The 19,137-nt window shown below is 36.1% G+C and overlaps 1 protein-coding gene across 1 annotated transcript; it reads left to right on the top strand.

Annotated features, from left to right (window-relative positions):
• The first annotated feature begins 1,061 nt into the window (after positions 1-1,061).
• LOC117330602 (inositol-pentakisphosphate 2-kinase-like) lies at positions 1,062-18,951 on the top strand. Its single transcript, XM_033889018.1, has 14 exons — positions 1,062-1,153; positions 2,556-2,642; positions 7,494-7,592; positions 7,950-8,016; positions 8,598-8,749; positions 9,103-9,198; positions 9,626-9,684; positions 10,247-10,319; positions 10,779-10,888; positions 11,301-11,551; positions 11,755-11,896; positions 12,414-12,522; positions 12,952-13,031; positions 13,841-18,951. The coding sequence occupies exons 1-14, from the start codon at positions 1,082-1,084 to the stop codon at positions 14,004-14,006; spliced, it is 1,563 nt and encodes a 520-aa protein (XP_033744909.1). The 5' UTR covers positions 1,062-1,081; the 3' UTR covers positions 14,007-18,951.
• The last annotated feature ends 186 nt before the right edge of the window (positions 18,952-19,137 follow it).

Below are 19,137 nucleotides of genomic sequence, written 5' to 3'. Positions count from 1 at the left end.
CGAAAATCCTGGATCCGCGCCTGGTGATTCATGTTTTACTTTAAATAATATATCTTAATTTGCGTAAGCTAACTTTGCGGAGATGGCATACGATTTGTATAGTGCGTAAAATTTAAGGTTAAAAAAAATATTGCATTGTTTGTTTCATGTCGTCTTTTGTCCGTCATCGTCCGTCGTGCGTCCGTAAACAATTTACATTTTCGACTTCTCTGAGTAGAAACCCAAATTTAAAGCTTCTATGGCGAAATGTCAACTAAAATTGTGAATTATATGGTCCCCGTCCACCTGAGGTCTGAGGGGCAGGGCAAATATGGGTCCAATTGACTAATTGACTACCTTCTCAATACCCAGATATGGTAGAATCAAATACTCATATACTGTAGATAGAAGAATGGAAAGGTGCCTCATCGAAACTAAGAATTCCATGGCCTTCGGATACCATATGTTTCCCCGGGGAGGGGTAAAATTGACTTAATTTTATATAGGGAAATCATAATTTTAACAGTATGTCTTTAATTGTCATTGGGAATAATTCACACTTGATTAGAACAGAGACGTCTCTGATTAGAATTATGTAAGTCTGATGTAGTTCATGTATGTAGTTTGATGGTATGCACATATTGGCCTTCTGACAGACAACCAGGGGTTGATTGGAGGGCCCAAAATGTGCACACACATTTGATTTATGAGGGAATATTAAAAAAACAACAACAATTGTAATCTTAATTTAATTTCTCATATACATTTCCATATGCATCTGTTGAAAGCCGATCATCATCTCATTCACTACAACTAGACAATTGTTGGAATGAATAATTTGAAAGTTTGAAGTTAAAAGTAGGGGTCAGAGATATTTCATTAATAAAAACAGTAGCACGCTTTATTTCCACATGTTACACGCTTACTAAATATAACTTTAAATGAGTACGTTGGGACCTTCCCAGTTTGCGTTTTCCTTCCGCTCTGAAAATTTCGCGGGTTCCCCCATCGACACCCTCTCTCATACTCACTATTTCCACACACTGACCTCATATTCGAACTCTTCAACAGGGAGGTAAATAAATCAGTATTACATCAAACCATGGCCTCGGAAGAAGAAAATGTTTTGTATCGAGGAGAGGGCATTAGGAACCTTGTTCTGTCAAATATCAAGGTATACAGTAACATTTTACATCTACAAACAGGGGGCAGTCGATCTGATATACAAATACTGTTGATCATTGATTATGTGTATGAGGAGTATCATTTTACCACCCACACAGTGACACTCGATTTGGTGTCAAAACACGTGTGTATATTGTTAGTGGTAGTTGTGTATGTAATATATTAGGTATATACACATATATTAGGCCTACTTCCTAGATATGTAGCTATGACTATAGCCTATTTAGAAAGCGTTAGGAATCTGTTGATTGTACATGCTACATATATATACTATTGTAGCGGAAAAGTACAAAAATGTCATGGTAGTAGTATAGCAGTATTGTAGCCTAATATGTCACTTTGTCATTACAGATCGGTCTTTCACATAGTTGCTATATAGCTAGTGACCACGAAAGAACATATGATATTGATCAAATTAAAAGTAAATGTCACAGATTCTTATCCTCACAGTAACAGTGCTTGTAGTGTGGTGTCAGGATTTGAGCGACTCTTGGGTTTGAAGAGACATATACATTTCAAACCTGTAGATTTCTCGAATTGATTTGGCTTTAGAAATTGTTTTAATTTGAAGACAAAAAAGCCTCGTCTCATGTGATATTTTTGTCTGTAGTTATATGTGTTCACTAATTTATGATTTCAAAATCAAAATATTTATCCATAATGCTATAAATAATTACACTAACATGTACACTGATGATTAAAAATCAGTTACAATTACAAGTAGAAATTTAACTTCTTGGAAAAATCATTTCAACAAAATATGAAATAACAAAATGTTGCAAAAACTAATGATAAATCACTTATTTTTGCAATAAGTAATTCTTTCAATGTTGATGGGATTGTAATATAACTTATAAATTGATTTCTGATTGTTTGAACACCAAGCTAATAGTTATTGCTTTCAAAATGACCCAAACCATTTGTTTCCTGTTCCCCTTGTGGTGTTATTGACTAACCTGGCCAAGATTTTGTGCCTACCCTAAATTGTGTCAGTTTCATTCCAAGGAAGTAATTAAGTGTAGAAATGATATACAACAATGGTGTTACTTATTCATATCTTTTCGTTTGTCTAATTTATATGTTTGACCTATAGCTAGCTAGGTAATTACCTTATTGAATGCCAAATCAATTAGTTCAACTAGCTCTTTCTTATGAATTACAGAATGATTTAGTTTTAATGTGTCTTTGAGCTGTTTTAAAGCCTGCATATATGGGATTTATTGAAAAGGTGCACATATCTACTGTGGGTATAAAGAAAATGTATATAGCGTGAACATTCTCTTAAAAAATTAGTCCCACAGAAGAGATGTACCGCATCTCGTATGGCAGATTTCATATCCAATAAAAATAATGCTGTTTACTATTTAGTATCATGATGATTTATTTTTCAGGATAAACAAGTGTACAGATTGCAGAAAATTGTCCAGAGGTACAAAACTGATGAAATCCTTGATGGGAACCAAAGTGAAACAGAAGAGGTGATATGATTATTTACATTATACTTTTACTTAAAATTAATTCTGTTATTTACAATCTAGGATTTGAATTTTAAAATATTATCATCGCTAGCAAGGTGGAGTAGAAATTCCATCTTTAAAGACATATTTAAACAATTCGTGACGTCTGAATATAGAGAGGGCTCCTAAGATTTGTACAGTGATTGTATTTACGATCCTGAACCATCCCTTAACGCTACTGGATAGGACATACACATAGTATTTCATAATTTGGACTATAGGTTTGCACTCTTCCAAGAGCATATATACACCTAAGATATATCCCTATTCTTGGACTTGCCATTGTTGCTTATCAAATCTTGCTCAATAGATACAGAGTTATGGCCCCTTACTTTTATATATCATTTTTTTTGGACTAGGGAATTGGTTGCAGAGTGTTCTCCATCCATAACTTACAAGTAAATTGTAATAACTTGTATGATTTTTAATATACACATATTTACTGCTGTAAAAATCTTAACACCTCAATGACATTCAATTAAACTAAGATTTGAATTTTCCTGAAATAGAAAACTCAATTAATTATGTGGGAAAAACCTGCATTACACATTGAACTGTTACATAAACATGCAGATCCGACGTAACCTTTTTCTGCTGTCCCCAACTCCACCCCCAAAGTTAATGCCCAGTTTCCTTCTCCCAGGCTAACCAGTTTGTGTATATATATGTCTGATATATTTTTCATAGCTCATTTACATATAGAAAGGAGCACTGCTTTAGAGATTCCCTTAGTGGGTAGTTTCCCCGTTTTAGTTGCAATTATGAATAACAATGGCATTGATTCTTACCTTGTATCATCAGTAGGGTATATATTTTACCAGTTAACATATTTCTGCAATTTTGTCGTAATCTATATGTTAGGAAAACTGAGAGGCTTTAAACAACCCCTACCCTCATTTCCTGCCCCCACACTTTAACACCTCGTCTCTTGCCCCCACTCTTCAACACCCTTTCCCGTTCTGTCCCACTTAAAGCCTCTCCCTTTAATATGTCCCAACACTTTGACAACCTTCACTTCTTGCTCCCACTCTTTAACACCTCATCCCCTGCTGCCCCTACACACACATCAACACCCCCCCCCCCCCCCCCGCTGCCTCTACAGATCAACACCCCCCTGCCCCCCCCCCCCCCCCCCCCCTCTTCACTTCAACACCTAATTCCCTGCTGTCCCCAAAATTGAACACATCCCACTCCTGCCACATACTATATTACCCTATCCCTTCCTGCCCCCGCAGTTGAACACCCCATCCCCTGCTGCCTCTACACATCAACACCCCTTTGCTGCCCCCCCCCCCCCCCCCCCACACACCAACACCTCATTCCCTGCTGTCCCCAAATTTTAACACCCCATCCCACTCCTGTCCCAATAATAATATTACTCCTTCCCTTCCTGTCCCCACATGTTAACACCCATCATCTCTTGACCCATACTTTATCACCCCTTAATTTCCTGTCCCCACAATTTAACATCCCCTTCCCTTCCTGCCCCAGCACGTTAACACCCTCCTTTTCCATACTTTATCACCCCTTCCCTTCCTGCTCCCACACATTAAAACCCCATTCCCTCCTGTCTCTATATGCTTGAACACCCCACCCCATCCAGTTCCATCAATTTAGAACACCCCCATCCCATACACTTGTTTTAATCAACACCCTATCAAATCCTGCCCCACAAAAAAAGTTACAAACATTATTTGAATGAATATACGTTATATCACCAATTTATCAGTGAATGATAAAATTACACTTTAAATAGAAATGCTATTTGATATTTTTCCTGAAGCGTAACTGTAACAAACCTAAGTATGTGAGATATCTTTTGTACAGGTAAGACAATGCATCAGAGCTAGTAAATAGAATTAAATGTTTTTTTAAAAATGTCAGTGAATATTCCAGGAAAGGGGTGATACATTTCATGTATTTAAACTTGGAGGTTTAAAGGTTATTCCTAGCATTGGCAGTGTCTGGAATTAATGTGAGGGAAAAAAATCAGTGAAAAATTATTAGTTGTGCAGCTAAATGTATGACATTTGTATAGAAAAAAATAGTACAGATAATTCTTTTGTTGTCCTTTTTTTTCTCTATGTGAACATCATCCACCTCCCGTTGTTGTAGAATACTGTTTATATGCTGTTTATGGTTACGTGGACAAATCCTTTGTTGTTGAACAAATCCATTGTTGTTGAACAAATCCATTGTTGTTGCTGGACAAATCCATTGTTGTTGAACAAATCCATTGTTGTTGCTGGACAAATCCATTGTTGTTCATTTGTTGTATCTTTTCCTGGTATATCGACTGTCATGGTATTAGGTTGTTAGTTTTTGTCAAGTACATTGAAAATGATCTAGGATGATTAATTAATGGCTGTTCCATTTCCCATGAGCTGCTGTTCTTGTTGTATATAATATATGTATACTGTATACCATGATACCTACAGCTGTTCCCGTTATTGTCTCATTGAACTAAAATCTAGGTCACAGGGTAGAGTAGATTAGTAACAGTAATATGGAAACCAATGTTTTAAATCTCCAGAATTTCCATGAAAAGCCAGTTTTAGAATTCATGTATCCTTTTCGTTTAAATTAGAACACAATCTAATGGTTGACTGTACTGTCAACTTAATGTTTAAAAAATGTTTTAAAATATGATCTTATAAATAACATTCACCAATATATCTTGTACAAAATATATTTGGTATGTATTTTGGATTTACAAGAATCTGTCACATTGAACACAACACTTAAACATTCTCTCCCCTATACTGCTCTTACACTTATACATTCTGTCCCCCTCTGCCCACACACTGTCACATCCCATCTCCTGCTGCCCCAATACTTTAACATCCCATCCCTCTGCCCACACACTGTCACATCCCATCTCCTGATGCCCACACACTGTCACATCCCATCTCCTGCTGCCCCCACACTGTCACATCCCATTTCCTGCTGCCCACACACTGTCACATCCCATCCCCTGCTGCCCCAATACTATAATATCCCATCCCCTGCTGCCCCAATACTTTAATATCCCATCCCTGGCTGCCCCCATATCCCCCTGCTACCCCCATGCATACTTCAATATCCCGTCCCCTGCTGCCCCCACACTTTAATATCCCACCTCTTCTGCCCCCACACTTTAATATCCCACCCCTTCTGCCACCACACTTTAATATCCCACCCCTTCTGCCCCCACACTTTAATATCCTATCCTTTCTGCCCCCACACTTTAATATCCCACCCCTTCTGCCACCACACTTTAATATCCCACCCCTTTATGCCCCCACACTTTAATATCCTATCCTTTCTGCCATCACACTGTAACTCCCTATCTCTTTTTGTCTTCACACTTACACACTCATCCTTGCTGCCACACACGTAAACACCCCACCCCTGCTGTCCCCACACTTTCATACCCCACCCCTGCTGCCCCCACTCTTTAATACCCCACCCCTGTTGTCCCCACTCTTTCATACCCCACCCCTGCTGCCCCGACTCTTTCATACCCCACCCCTGCTGCCCCCACACTTTAATATACCACAACTGCTGCCCCCACTCTTTCATACCCCACCCCTGCTGCCCCCACTCTTTCATACCCCACCCCTGCTGCCCCAACTCTTTAATACCCCACCCCTGCTGCCCCCATCCTTTCATACCCCACCCCTGCTGCCCCCACTTTTTAATACCCCACCCCTGCTGCCCCCACCCTTTAATACCCCACCCCTGCTGCCCCCACTCTTTCATACCCCACCCCTGCTGCCCCCACACTTTAATATACCACCACTGCTGCCCCCACTCTTTCATACCCCACCCCTGCTGCCCCCACTCTTTAATACCCCACCCCTGCTGCCCCCACCCTTTAATACCCCACCCCTGCTGCCCCCACTCTTTAATATACCACCACTGCTGCCCCCACTCTTTAATACCCCACCCCTGCTGCCCCCACCCTTCAATACCCCACCCCTGCTGCCCCCACCCTTTAATACCCCACCCCTGCTGCCCCCACTCTTTAATATACCACCACTGCTGCCCCCACTCTTTCATACCCCACCCCTGCTGCCCCCACTCTTTCATACCCCACCCCTGCTGCCCCCACTCTTTGATATACCACCACTACTGCCCCCACTCTTTCATACCCCACCCCTGCTGCCCCCACTCTTTCATACCCCACCCCTGCTGCCCCTACCCTTTAACATTATTTGAGTAAAAATGCATTTTATCAATAAAACACATATTACATTTAACTAAGACAATTTCTCAGCTGCAAAAATAACCAAGAAGCCCAGGGACCAGTCACCTATTGGGCCTGTAGCTGGCAGTGGTGAAGGGCTACTAAATTGCCTGTACAGTCAGACGAATGACTTACAAGGTTACAGGGGTCAAATATGCAAATATCTTTAAACGACCTCATGTTAGGAACAAAGAGGCCCAGAGACCTGATATATGGTCTGTTGCATGATGTTATGAAGAAAAATTAGTTCTAATGAATGACTTCGACTGGCTTTCAAAGTCACAGGGGTCAAATGTGTTAAAATTGTTAAACAACTATTAAAACCAAGCTTAAGAAAGCCAGAGACCTATCAAGTAATATTGGAGCAGTATTTATACATATATAAGGCTACCGAATTTATCTAGAAGAATAAACCTAATCTACTATATTTGAATAAAGTGATAATTAGCTTACCATCTGCTAAATGACCTATATCAACTTCAAAGTTGAATTAGAAGAAAGTGAGTGATGCTGGCCCATTGGGCCTCTTGTTATTAATCTGTATAAATAAGGGGGTGCTTAAATTTATTCTGTGTGTTTTTCAGGAGCGGTCATTACATATCCACCAGAACCTCCAGGGAGTTGTTAACTACATCCATAATGTCATGCAACCCCTACTGTCCTCCGACTTTGTCTATGTACCGGTAAGTTTCTTATTGTTTTACCTAGTAATGAACACAAGTCCGACTTTGTCTATGTACCGGTAAGTTTCTTATTGTTTTACCTAGTAATGAACACAATGTATGGCTAGTTGAACATACTCAAGGCTTCCTCTAACAAATCAGGAAGCCTAATGTCAAATTTTGTACCCAGTCTGCAGTGGTTTAATTAATTAAAGCTTACAAATTTGATAAAGGTTTGTTTTATTTACTTTTTACATAAGTTCAGAGAAATTGTTCACGGTAGATTATGAAGGTCATCGATACCAGTCTCGTCAGCAATTTGTTTATTTCTAAGCATCTGGAGTTGTTGTTGTTAATGCTCTGTCTCTTCTGTTACAGAGGCTGACACAGATACCAAAAGGATTTGTGGAAAAAGTGGAATCAGAGATAGAGCATTTAAGACCAGGTTAGTTGGTAGACCGATAATCTTATCATATGAATTTAAGTAAGAGAAAGAGAATCTTATACTTAATATGCAAAGCAGTCAAATTTGGTGTATATAAGTTTCTATATTGGCATTAGTGTAAAACATACAACTTTGGTGGAGAAACAATGTTAAAACATAGCTCTTATGATAAACTTCAGGGGGCTGCGGTGGTTGAGTGGTTAAGGTGTCCTGACACTTTATCACTATAGCCCTCCACCTCTTGGTTGCGAGTTCCAAACCCAAGTAGGGCAGTTGCTTAGTACTGACCATAGGTCCGTGGTTTTTCTCCAGGTTCTTCGACTTTCCTCCACCTCCAAAACCAGGCACGTCCTTAATTGACCTCGGCTGTTAATAAGATGTTAAACAATATAAACCAAATGATAAACTCTAGATTAACTTCAAATTGTACCTGAACTTACAAAACATTTTTTTGGCTCATGAAATCTGATTTCCTTTCTGAATTTGCATTTGTTTTGGGATTTTGTCACTTTAGGGTAGTCTGTAGGACGAGGCATGTAATTCTGTGGAAGTTTTGTTGATTTGTTTTTTCAATCATTCAGTTTATAGAAAAATCCATGATGAAGACTTCAAGACGATAGACCCTGCCACCTGTTCGGCCCTTGTTTTACCAGATCTATGTTTTGTTGGAGATTCTACATCATCAGCCCATCCAAAACAGCATTATACTCCCACCATAAGTGTTGAAATCAAGGTATGTTATAAATTCAGAATATGATCTTCACAAACGCATTATTTTCAGTTATATATCGACTTTCAACTATCAGAAGGTACTGTGAAAGTGTGGTGATTTTTGTAGTACATCGTATAGAATATCTAACCTATGTTGAAATTTAATTGTAACATATAAGGATTTGAATATAAAACCTGATCTTGATATTATGTCTGCTATATATTGAGGATCTCTACTGAATACTGTAACATGTCCCATCCAAGTACATCATACGTTTTTTCGTACCACTGTTTGAGAGGCGTTGGTTTGCCGTGTTACCTTATTTCTCAATATTTATGTAAGGCAGTATACAATGACACGACTATTCATTACAGCCCAAGAAGGGCTTCATGCCAGCCCCAGAATGCCTGGTAAAAGAAGACTCCATCAAGGGAAAGGTCTGCAAGTTCTGTATGCATAAGAAGTTAAAGGTAAGTTTTCTGGCAAAACAGAAGAAGAAAAAAACCAACAAAACAAAAGCTTTGAAGCATGATCAGGTCTCAAAAATCTTGCTTTGAAGCACAATTAGGTCTCAGAAATTTTACTTGCTTGATTTCTTGACATAGCTTCATAATTATTTTCCTGCCAACTTTGCATTTATTGAGCCAATTTGAAAAAAATGTTTGGCTCGTTGATCTTCATGGAGAGATATAATATTTGGTTGGCAATAATTTCAAGGCAATGTACCGGTGATTAAATAAAGAAAAATGTTTTAGTAATTATAAATGGACCACAGAATAATGAAAATTAAAACACATATTTCAACACAAGAAATGTTTAACTTTTAACAATTCACTAGGCTTAGGAGTAAAATCTATGTTGTAGATAATTTTATGATCAAGCAAAAATTTATTTCAGGTGAAGGAAGGTCGCTGGAACAATAGCAGTCATTACTGTCCTCTAGACCTATTTTCAGGGTGAGTGCAGTGGTGGTCCAATTCTGGAGGCGATGAAAAATTTAATTCTACATTAAATTGTCTTCTGGTGTAAATCAAATCGTAGTTGTGTGATGAAGAACACAATTTTAGACAAGAATTATGGTGTTGTTCATAATTTCCTTGACAATCGCATCTTTTTCTACAAGATGTTGGCATCTTAATTGTACATACATGTGTAGCTGTGTGTAATCCTATTTAAAACTTGTTGATGGCCTACCTGAAATTTGAGGTAGCATTATCACATTTTCTGTAGCAGTGTAGGTACTATTTTATCTTATTGTACATATAAGGGAGGTTACTCAGAATAAATAGTATACGTATCTGATGGACAAATACTATTTTACCTTTACTTTGCATTAGATTTTGTTAAAGATAACTTGAAGACATAAACATTTTCCATTATACAATGTTATATTTTTAGTTAAAGATTTAGAGTTGAAGGATTCATAGTCAAAGGTGTTGGCCTGAAACGTACATTAATTTCAAGAGTAAGAAACTGGTTATATTTTTGTAGAATATTTTTTATTTGTATGTGTTACAGAGATAGACAGCGAATGAAGCACGCTTTACTGTCACTGTACGGTATACCACAAAATAACTTCAAAGTATTTCAAGTAAGTATACAACATATCTCTTATTGTCAAATAATGATAAGACATTAGTTACAAGTCCATTAGGGGCAGTGATAGCTCAATCGCATTGAGTGCTGGCCATATAACCTTAGGTGAAGGTCTGAGGTGTGTGGTTCGACACTCCCAACCTGTGGTAGTTTGTGTTTCTTGGGAAGCTGAGAAACGGACCGGTCTGTGCTGTCATGCTGGTGTCCTTGGGCAAGACATTTTACCCTAATTGCTCTGGATGGCATGTTGTTCAGCGAGGTATTCATCAACTACTACAAGGAGACCCAGCCACAAACATACAAATCATTTATCAATTATCAAGTATGATTAGAGAAATTGTGTTGATTGATAATTACATTTGAATAGTTATAAATACTGTTTCTCTTATCAATATATGTATACTTCGTTGATATTTTAATGTCTATGCTGATTGTTTGATTTTGATAATTCCAGGACGGAAGAGAAGTGTTCAGCGATACAGTTAAGGAAGATTTAACAGGAATTTTACATTCATTCTTCGGAGATTCTGTAAACGGCCTGAAAAATGGACTTCAGAAACAGCAGTAAGTACTAACCTCACTTACAGTCACCAACAGATAGTCGACTCTCACCTATTGTCATACTTTTGAATATTGTTTCATTCCCAATTAGGTGTGCGTACGTGTAGAGTCAAACCTTGTTATCTTAAACTCTGATTACTTAAAGACCCTGTTTAACTCAAAGTAAACATTCAGTCCCGTAAAAATTCTGTGTAAAATATACTTTGTTACCTCGTGGATATCTCGAAGGTTTTCATGGCCCAATGTCTTTGACAGAAGGTTTGACTGTATGTGATATCCTTGCAATTCTTATTTTGTTCAGTGTATTTTACATTTTAAGTGTAAATCCTTTAATTACTCAATTAGTTAAGTACAAGTAACATCTTATCTTTTAATATCATCTTAAATTTTCTGTGTACTTTGAATTTGTTTCCAGTGAGTTGCACGCGTTCCTAGATCTGATAGTTGATGCCCTGTTGTCCGCCCCGGAGGGGAAAAAACCTCCACTAATCTGCCACACTGAATCAAACCAAGTCATCCCCAGTAGCTGTGTTCAAACTAATGGAGGGTCAGAGGGTAAAGGTCATGACAGTAGTGAGGTCAAAATCATTAATGGGACCAAGCTGTGCTCTTCAAACTTCTGTTCAAAGAGCAGTTATCCAAATATTGAAAATTCTCAAAATGATGGTAAGTCATAAGTAAAAATTTCATTCTTAAACAAATTCAATTTTTTTAATCATTAAACAACATATAAATATGATATTTCATTTTATTTTTAGAATTAAAGAGACATGTGATAATGTTGTAAAATTCTCTTGAATTGCACATGTTACGTATGAACAGTATTTCTCCTATGCTGTCTTTCTATATTACAATTTCATTTTTCCTAGCGTCTGTGATGTTGTCTGCCCCAGATTCTGTACTGGGACGGATTCTATGTACCCAAAAGTTGGATGACATGTCCGACATTGATGGGGTATTCCCTCTCTATCAGCGAGTCAAAGACCACCTTAAAGCCCACCCTGAGGACAGGTGAGATAACGAGTTACACCTGTATGCTATGTTATCATTTGTAGAACAATATTGGCTGTTTAATGTGTGGAATTTCGAACCATAGATTCAGACATAAAGTTGTAAAAATTGATTATTGTTCTTCATTTAAAAATATGAAAATTCTATTAACATTGTTGTAAGGTTAGTTTGTCTGAAGGAGATCTACAGTCATACTTTTCTTAGGCTAGAAGGAGATCTACAGACATACTTTTCTTACGCTAGAAAATCTCAGGAAGTTAGCAAATGTACATGAATACGCAAAGAAAATGTTTTGTCAGATTTACCTGAATTTTGATGTTATTTACCATATACCACCAGATTTACCTGTTATGAGAGATTTACCTGTGTGTATATGGCAACTTTTGTTATCTTTACCAGAAGTATGATTTTTACCTGTGACATTACCAGGAGTCTGAGTTTTACCTATGACACGTTTTACATATTCAAACTTGACATTTGTCAGCTTGATCTGAAGTATGATTTTTACCCATGACAGGTGTAAATTTGGAGTTTATGGTCCATTCACCAAAGAGTTATGGTTGGAGCCTTGTATACAAAGTTTAGATACGGAGGATAAAGACAGTCTAGAGTATGCTGTATACAAGGTAACATATCTCACTGCATTTTGGCAGGTTTAAGAAAAAGTCCAGGGTCACCCAATTGAAGAAGGATTAGGAGATAAGCCTATGTACTTTGTTATACATGTCTTGAGCTCAATATTTTAAAAACAACTTACCAATGATAGTCTTGTCTTAGTCAATTAAATAATGACAAATTTTTTTCAAGGGAGTTAACTCTTCAAGAGGTAGTGTAGCATGTACATAAAATTACACCTAGTGGCCTGTGTATAATAGACATGGTTTTGATGTATGATATTCAGTAAGCATATTAAAAAAATCAGTACTGACTTTGATTTTAATTAACAACACATATATAGTGTTTTAATTGAATGCTAATAAATGGAATAAACATATTATAAGTAATTAATGAAATTATCGAATCTTGAATGTAGGAGTTACAATATTTATTATCAGGTAAAGAGGTTCATTGTTTCAAAAACCATGCAAGACTGTTCAATCATGGTGGCCATGCAGAGATGTCCATCTTGTTCACAGTAAGTTTGATAATTCACAAATTTTTTCTCAAACGCTGGAAAAAAAATGCTGCTTTCTGTAAGTCTTCTTGGAAAATTCATTGTCCTTATATCAAGTGTAATTTTCCTTTGTCACCAAACTATGCAAATAACATGATGCATGATACCTCAAGCCAGCTTACAAATCAAGGTTGTTAAATTAATCACTATAGGTCACCACTTCTATTTATAGAATCAATCAGTGCAGAATTCCGAAGTAATTAATTTCCTTTGAAAATCTCAAAAAAAAAAAAAAAAATTAAATAAAAAAAAAAATGCCATGAATCCTTGAATATGGCTTGTTTGAAATGTTTTTACATGTGTCATGTTTTGTAAAAACCAATGGTAATGCTCTGAATAGTGAATACTATTAAATGTACCCCCATTGATTTTAAGCACTTTTAATTCATGGGATTTTGATATGCTTTCCATGGGAATGTAACGGGGAAGAGTTTTCTATTGGAGCTTAATGATATCTTCTTCAACAGTGAAAGATGGAAACTCCTTGCCTAATTCAGAGTGCAATTCTCAACCATTACGTTGTGGCTTAACATATGATTGTGAAAAAAATACACAGCAAACCCTTTGATGCAGTGTAGCAGCTGGGGGTATTTAAGTTACCTAGAAAGTTAGAATCAATAAAGCATTCATTAATTATAGGACAGGATTTGGCTTTGCAGACTGTCAAAAATGTTTTCTTTTTTTTGCTAACAATATATCATTCTTTATCTATAAAAAGATACTGTATAATCAAAGGATTTTTCTAAATTTGGATTTTTGCTGATTACTAGGAGCAAGTCTGCTGGTGTTCCTCCCTTTCTCACCGACAACCATGGACGCAGGTTCCACTGCTCAGTCAGCATAATCGACCTTGATCCTAAGCCGTTCGACAAGTTAACCAAATACAACCAACTGGAGAAAAATATTCTACAAGCGTACACAGAATTGACAGCATGATGAAGGCTTGTAAGGCAACTGGTGTGTGGTCACTTTCACATGTGTTCGTGTGGCTATCTGTCATACCAAGTTCAAGTGATGTCAAGGTCACAAAATGAGATCAAGGTTACTTTGCTGAAATCTGTTTTATAATTTTTTAATTGTGATAGTGAGCTATCTATTTCATGGTTTACTGATGAGATTATACTTCTTGCTGTAGTGAGCTGTATTTCTTTATTACAAAGAGCTACCTGTTAATAGTGTACTTGTGAGATTTCACTACTTGCTATAGTGAGCTGTATTTCTTTATTATAACGAGCTACCTGTTAAGAGTGTACTTGTGAGATTTCACTACTTGCTGTAGTGAGCTGTATTTCTTTACTGTAATAAGCTTCCTTTTTCACAGTGTACTTGTGAGATTTCACTACTTGCTATAGTGAGCTGTATTTCTTTATTGTAAAGAACTACCTGTTTAACAGAGTACTTGTGAGATTTCACTACTTGCTGTAGTGTGCTGTATTTCTTTACTGTAATAAGCTTCCTTTTTCACAGTGTACTTGTGAGATTTCACTACTTGCTATAGTGAGCTGTATTTTTACTGTAATAAGCTACCTGTTCCACAATGTACTTGCAAAATTTCACTACTTGCTGTAGTGAGCTGGTTTACAGTGTAAAGGTGGATTTCACTACTTGTTGTAGGGAGCTTTTCACTAGTATTCCAGTTCACTAGTGAACTACCAGTGTTGAGAAATAAAACTCATTATTTGCTGTAGTGAATTCAGTAATAGTGATATTTCTCTACTTTCTGTTTCATGGTGTACTAGTGAAAATTCCCCTGCTGTAGTGAGCTGTATGTTTCATAGCTTACTAATGATATTACACCTATAATGTGATGGGTAATAGTTCACAGTACACTCATAAAGCAGTATTACTCGCCTCCAATAGTAATACATTATTTATGTATTCATAGTTGCCTAGCAGAATTGGTGCTACAAATGTTCTTTTCTCTCTATATATGTTTTATGTACATGTATACACAATACTTATAGTATTATTCACCGGATTGGCTTGGCCAACTTGTCAAATAGGTCTAAATTCTAATTGAATAAAAAATAGTGTTATACTTTTCTGTCGTACAGGGTAGTGCTACAGTATGGTTGTCTAAGACAACTTTTATATTTCTTATTTAATTATCAAGAACAGTATATTTCTCTTTGCAGGGTAGTGCGAAAGTTATCTACACAGTACATGTATTGCATTTCTGCAAGTTCGATGTGATGAACTTCTTTTGATACTGTCATGCATTCTGAAAACAGCAAAAATATCTGTGATGTTGTTTTAAGTTGATGTCTGGTGTTAATTTGGTGTACAAAGTACACATCTTTTTTTGTGAATTTTGTTCAGGATTTTCTATGATTTTTTTTTTTTAATAATCATTATTGTTGAACTAATATTTCTGCTTGTAGGAAACAGCAATGACTATTTATTCCCCATTCTTCATGTCTATACTACATGTAAAATCCAAACTGTTCAGTTTTATTGGTATGTATTAATTATGTTAATGCAACAATTCAGTTAAACTGCATCAGGGGGATAGACGAATGTTAATCAATAGCAGTATGGTATTTTAAGGGGAGCTAACTCTGACGGACTAATGTTAATCAATAGCAGTATGGTATTTTAAGGGGAGCTAACTCTGACAGACTAATGTTAATCAATAGCAGTATGGTATTTTAAGGGGAGCTAACTCTGACAGACTAATGTTAATCAATAGCTGTATGGTATTTTAAGGGGAGCTAACTTTGACAGACTAATGTTAATCAATAGCTGTATGGTATTTTAAGGGGAGCTATCTCTGACAGACTAATGTAAATCAATAGCGGTATAGTATTTTAAGGGGAGCTAACTCTGACAGACTAATGTTAATCAATAGCTGTATGGTATTTTAAGGGGAGCTAACTCTGAAGACTGCAACAATAATTACAGGGGTCAGGATATAGGATAATAGGAAATAGTGTTATGAGAGAAAATGTCACCATATATACCAGTAAATAAGTGTTATATACTAAAGGGTCTCGGGGGACTATATTATTAAACTGTCTGATAGATTCAGGGGAAATTCTGAAACTCTGACCTTTGACCCCTTCTTCAAGCCAGTTGGTTTTAATGTCTGAATTCTTGCATTTACATTATAATTACCCCAACACCACAAATTTTTCAAAAGTAATAAAGATATAATCACAAAACTAGTGTAGCAATCATCAAGCTAATGCTGCCAGACCCTTGTGGTTAAATGTATTTTGTATTTATTATATATATATATATATATACATGTATGTCTCTACTAAATGTAAACAAATTTGCATGTCTCATTTATTTTGTCACTGCATGTTGACTAATACATTTGTATATTGAAATTGTATGTTTTGTTATACTTTATTGTATATTGTTTTTGTTCTTCAGTTTAATTTTATAAGTTTCAAATAAATATGAACTTGTAAATTTTGGATGTTACTGTACATCTTTTTAATACAAATCTGACTTAATTGTATTGTATATTATAAATATGAATATACGTTTAAATTATTTTTCTCTGAATATAGTTACTAAAATGTGAAACTCGAGAGTCTCAATTCCTATAAATTATGAAGTTTTCAAGTCGATATGCACAATGACATTATGCATTTATTTTGTTTTTGGAGAAAGAGTAGTATTGCTGAATCAGTAGATTTATTGATTGTCTGTAAACTTGTGATGTCATACTCAGGGGGAATAACTCCGCTTTACCAAGTAATAATAGGAGGTGCTGTACCACCACATACAAGGGACGAGTTAAATCATCAGCTATTTACTATAGTCAGGATATTCCACCTTATTTGATTACATATATGAATAAATGACCAATCACTAACATGCTTCTAAGGAAGACATACGTCAACGTCTAGTTTCTGTGGTCGAAACCAAATTTAAGTTGGAGGTTGAACTTAAGTCAAATAGACATATGCATCCTAACTTTTTGTTTCTTTAAACATGTGAATTACATGTCACCAAAGTGTGTTTGCTCCAACTTTAGACACTAGCTAATGATTATTTGATCTATTTCATTCTCGACATGTGAATTATATAAATGTTTGAAATGATTTTAATTAGATGTTTTGTGAGTTATTCGCTGTTGAAGTAAGTTCATGGGAGTATATTTTAATTGGTAAAAAAGATTGAGACATTGGAGATGAAATCCATTATTTGTGTATTTTAATTGATGCATGATTGTTGTAAAGTGTTTGTGATATAGTACATATGTCTGTGCATGCTTTCTTATATATAAAACATTAAGAGCCCGTTGATAATGGATGTTTATACAGTTATGTATATTTGTATATTGTAAGTATATTGACAACCAAATTATCTCTAAGTCATATGTTGAACAGATATCAGAAGCCCTCAGGAAATTAAAGGACTTAAGAAGTTATTTTTATAGAATTGTAGAGAATCTAACAAAATTTTCTTAAACATTAGGGTTTTTTTTTTTTTTAGAAAAAAGTATTACAACATACATTGTAAATTGAACAAAGAATGTGTAGACATACAGGAATATTTTCGCTGTAATGTTATTTCCCAGATATTCATGTGAAAGTAATTTCCACATGAGAGCTAACATATCTAGTCAAGTAATACAACCGGATTGTGTTATAAACTCAATCATTTTATATTGTAAAGTTGTTTTACTGCGTAAAATCAAATCAGTCTTGTCGATGAATTATTGAATTTGTGAATGACATCCTCTTCCTTCCAGAATACCATCCCAGTATTGTTTGTATTTTAATGACAAAACAAATTCTGACTGGCTCTATTTGAAATGGATTTATTCTTTCTGGTTAAATTTATACAAAATTTAGTCTGATGTATAGTAAGATATATCGTCTGTGTCATACTTTAAGTGACATTTTGTCTGTTGGTATATATATTAGCACAAAGAGAAATTAAGAAAATTAGTCTAATTGTGTGTAATGTTGAGAAACCTGTAATTGTATTATAACCCGACAATAACAAGGGTAACTATCTCCATCATCATCCGGTAAAATTTGCGAGGATGTGGCCGTCACAAAACACTGATTTGATTGATTGATATTTTTCGTGTCACAATATCATAGACTAGCCAGGTATGGCTTTACCAACAAAGTTGCACAAAATGGCCGCTCTATACCAAATGGTTTTTTTTTATCTCAAAACAATGCATCTTTACTTTTAGAAGTGATGTACTTGTATATACGTTATGAAGTTAATTGTCTCAAAATACATTCTTGATGAAGGAGAAAATGACATATCTGTAAAATTTTGACATATGAGATTACAGACATATCAATAAAAATACACTAGCCAATCGAAGCTCTCACTGAGGGTGTTAGTGGGGGAATTTATTAAGCTCTCACTGAGGCTGTTAGTGGGGGGATTTATTTAGCTCTCACTGAGGCTGTTAGTGGGGGGGATTTATTTAGCTCTCACTGAGGCTGTTAGTGGGTGAATTTATTTAGCTCTCACTGAGGCTGTTAGTGGGGGATTTATTAAGCTCTCACTGAGGCTGTTAGTGGGGGAATTTATCAAGCTCTCACTGAGGCTGTAAGTGGGGGAGTTTATTAAGCTCTCACTAAGGCTGTTAGTGGGGGAATTTATCAAGCTCTCACTGAGGCTGTTAGTGGGGGAATTTATTTAGCTCTCACTAAGGCTTTTAGTGAGGGGATTTATTTTAAAACAAAAGTGACAAAACCTTGATACTATGTCACTTTGCTTATTGTCAATATATTTCCATGATCATTTTTTTTCAATTTCTGTATACATCTAATTGAATGTATTGTAAAATCCCTGCATAATATATATTTTTGGCTGTAATCATGGGGGCATTGTAACAGGATTGGCCTGGACATCGATGACAAGTGCATGTAACAGATAATACTGAGATTAAATTCTAATAAGGCTTTTTAATCGGGGTTGAAATTGATTTTCCATATCTTTTAACCGTCTGAAAATCCCTAATATGACCCTTATTAACATTTTTTCAGTACTGGGTGCCAGGGGCCGCAGTGGCCGAGTGGTTAAGGTGTCCTGACACTTTATCACTAGCCCTCCACCTCTGGGTTGCGAATTCTAAACCTAT

The sequence above is a fragment of the Pecten maximus genome, chromosome 7 (genome assembly GCF_902652985.1).
Source record: "Pecten maximus chromosome 7, xPecMax1.1, whole genome shotgun sequence".
Taxonomy (NCBI): domain Eukaryota; kingdom Metazoa; phylum Mollusca; class Bivalvia; order Pectinida; family Pectinidae; genus Pecten; species Pecten maximus.
Note: the sequence above shows the minus strand (reverse complement) of the source record. Positions and strands in the feature narration are given on the sequence as shown.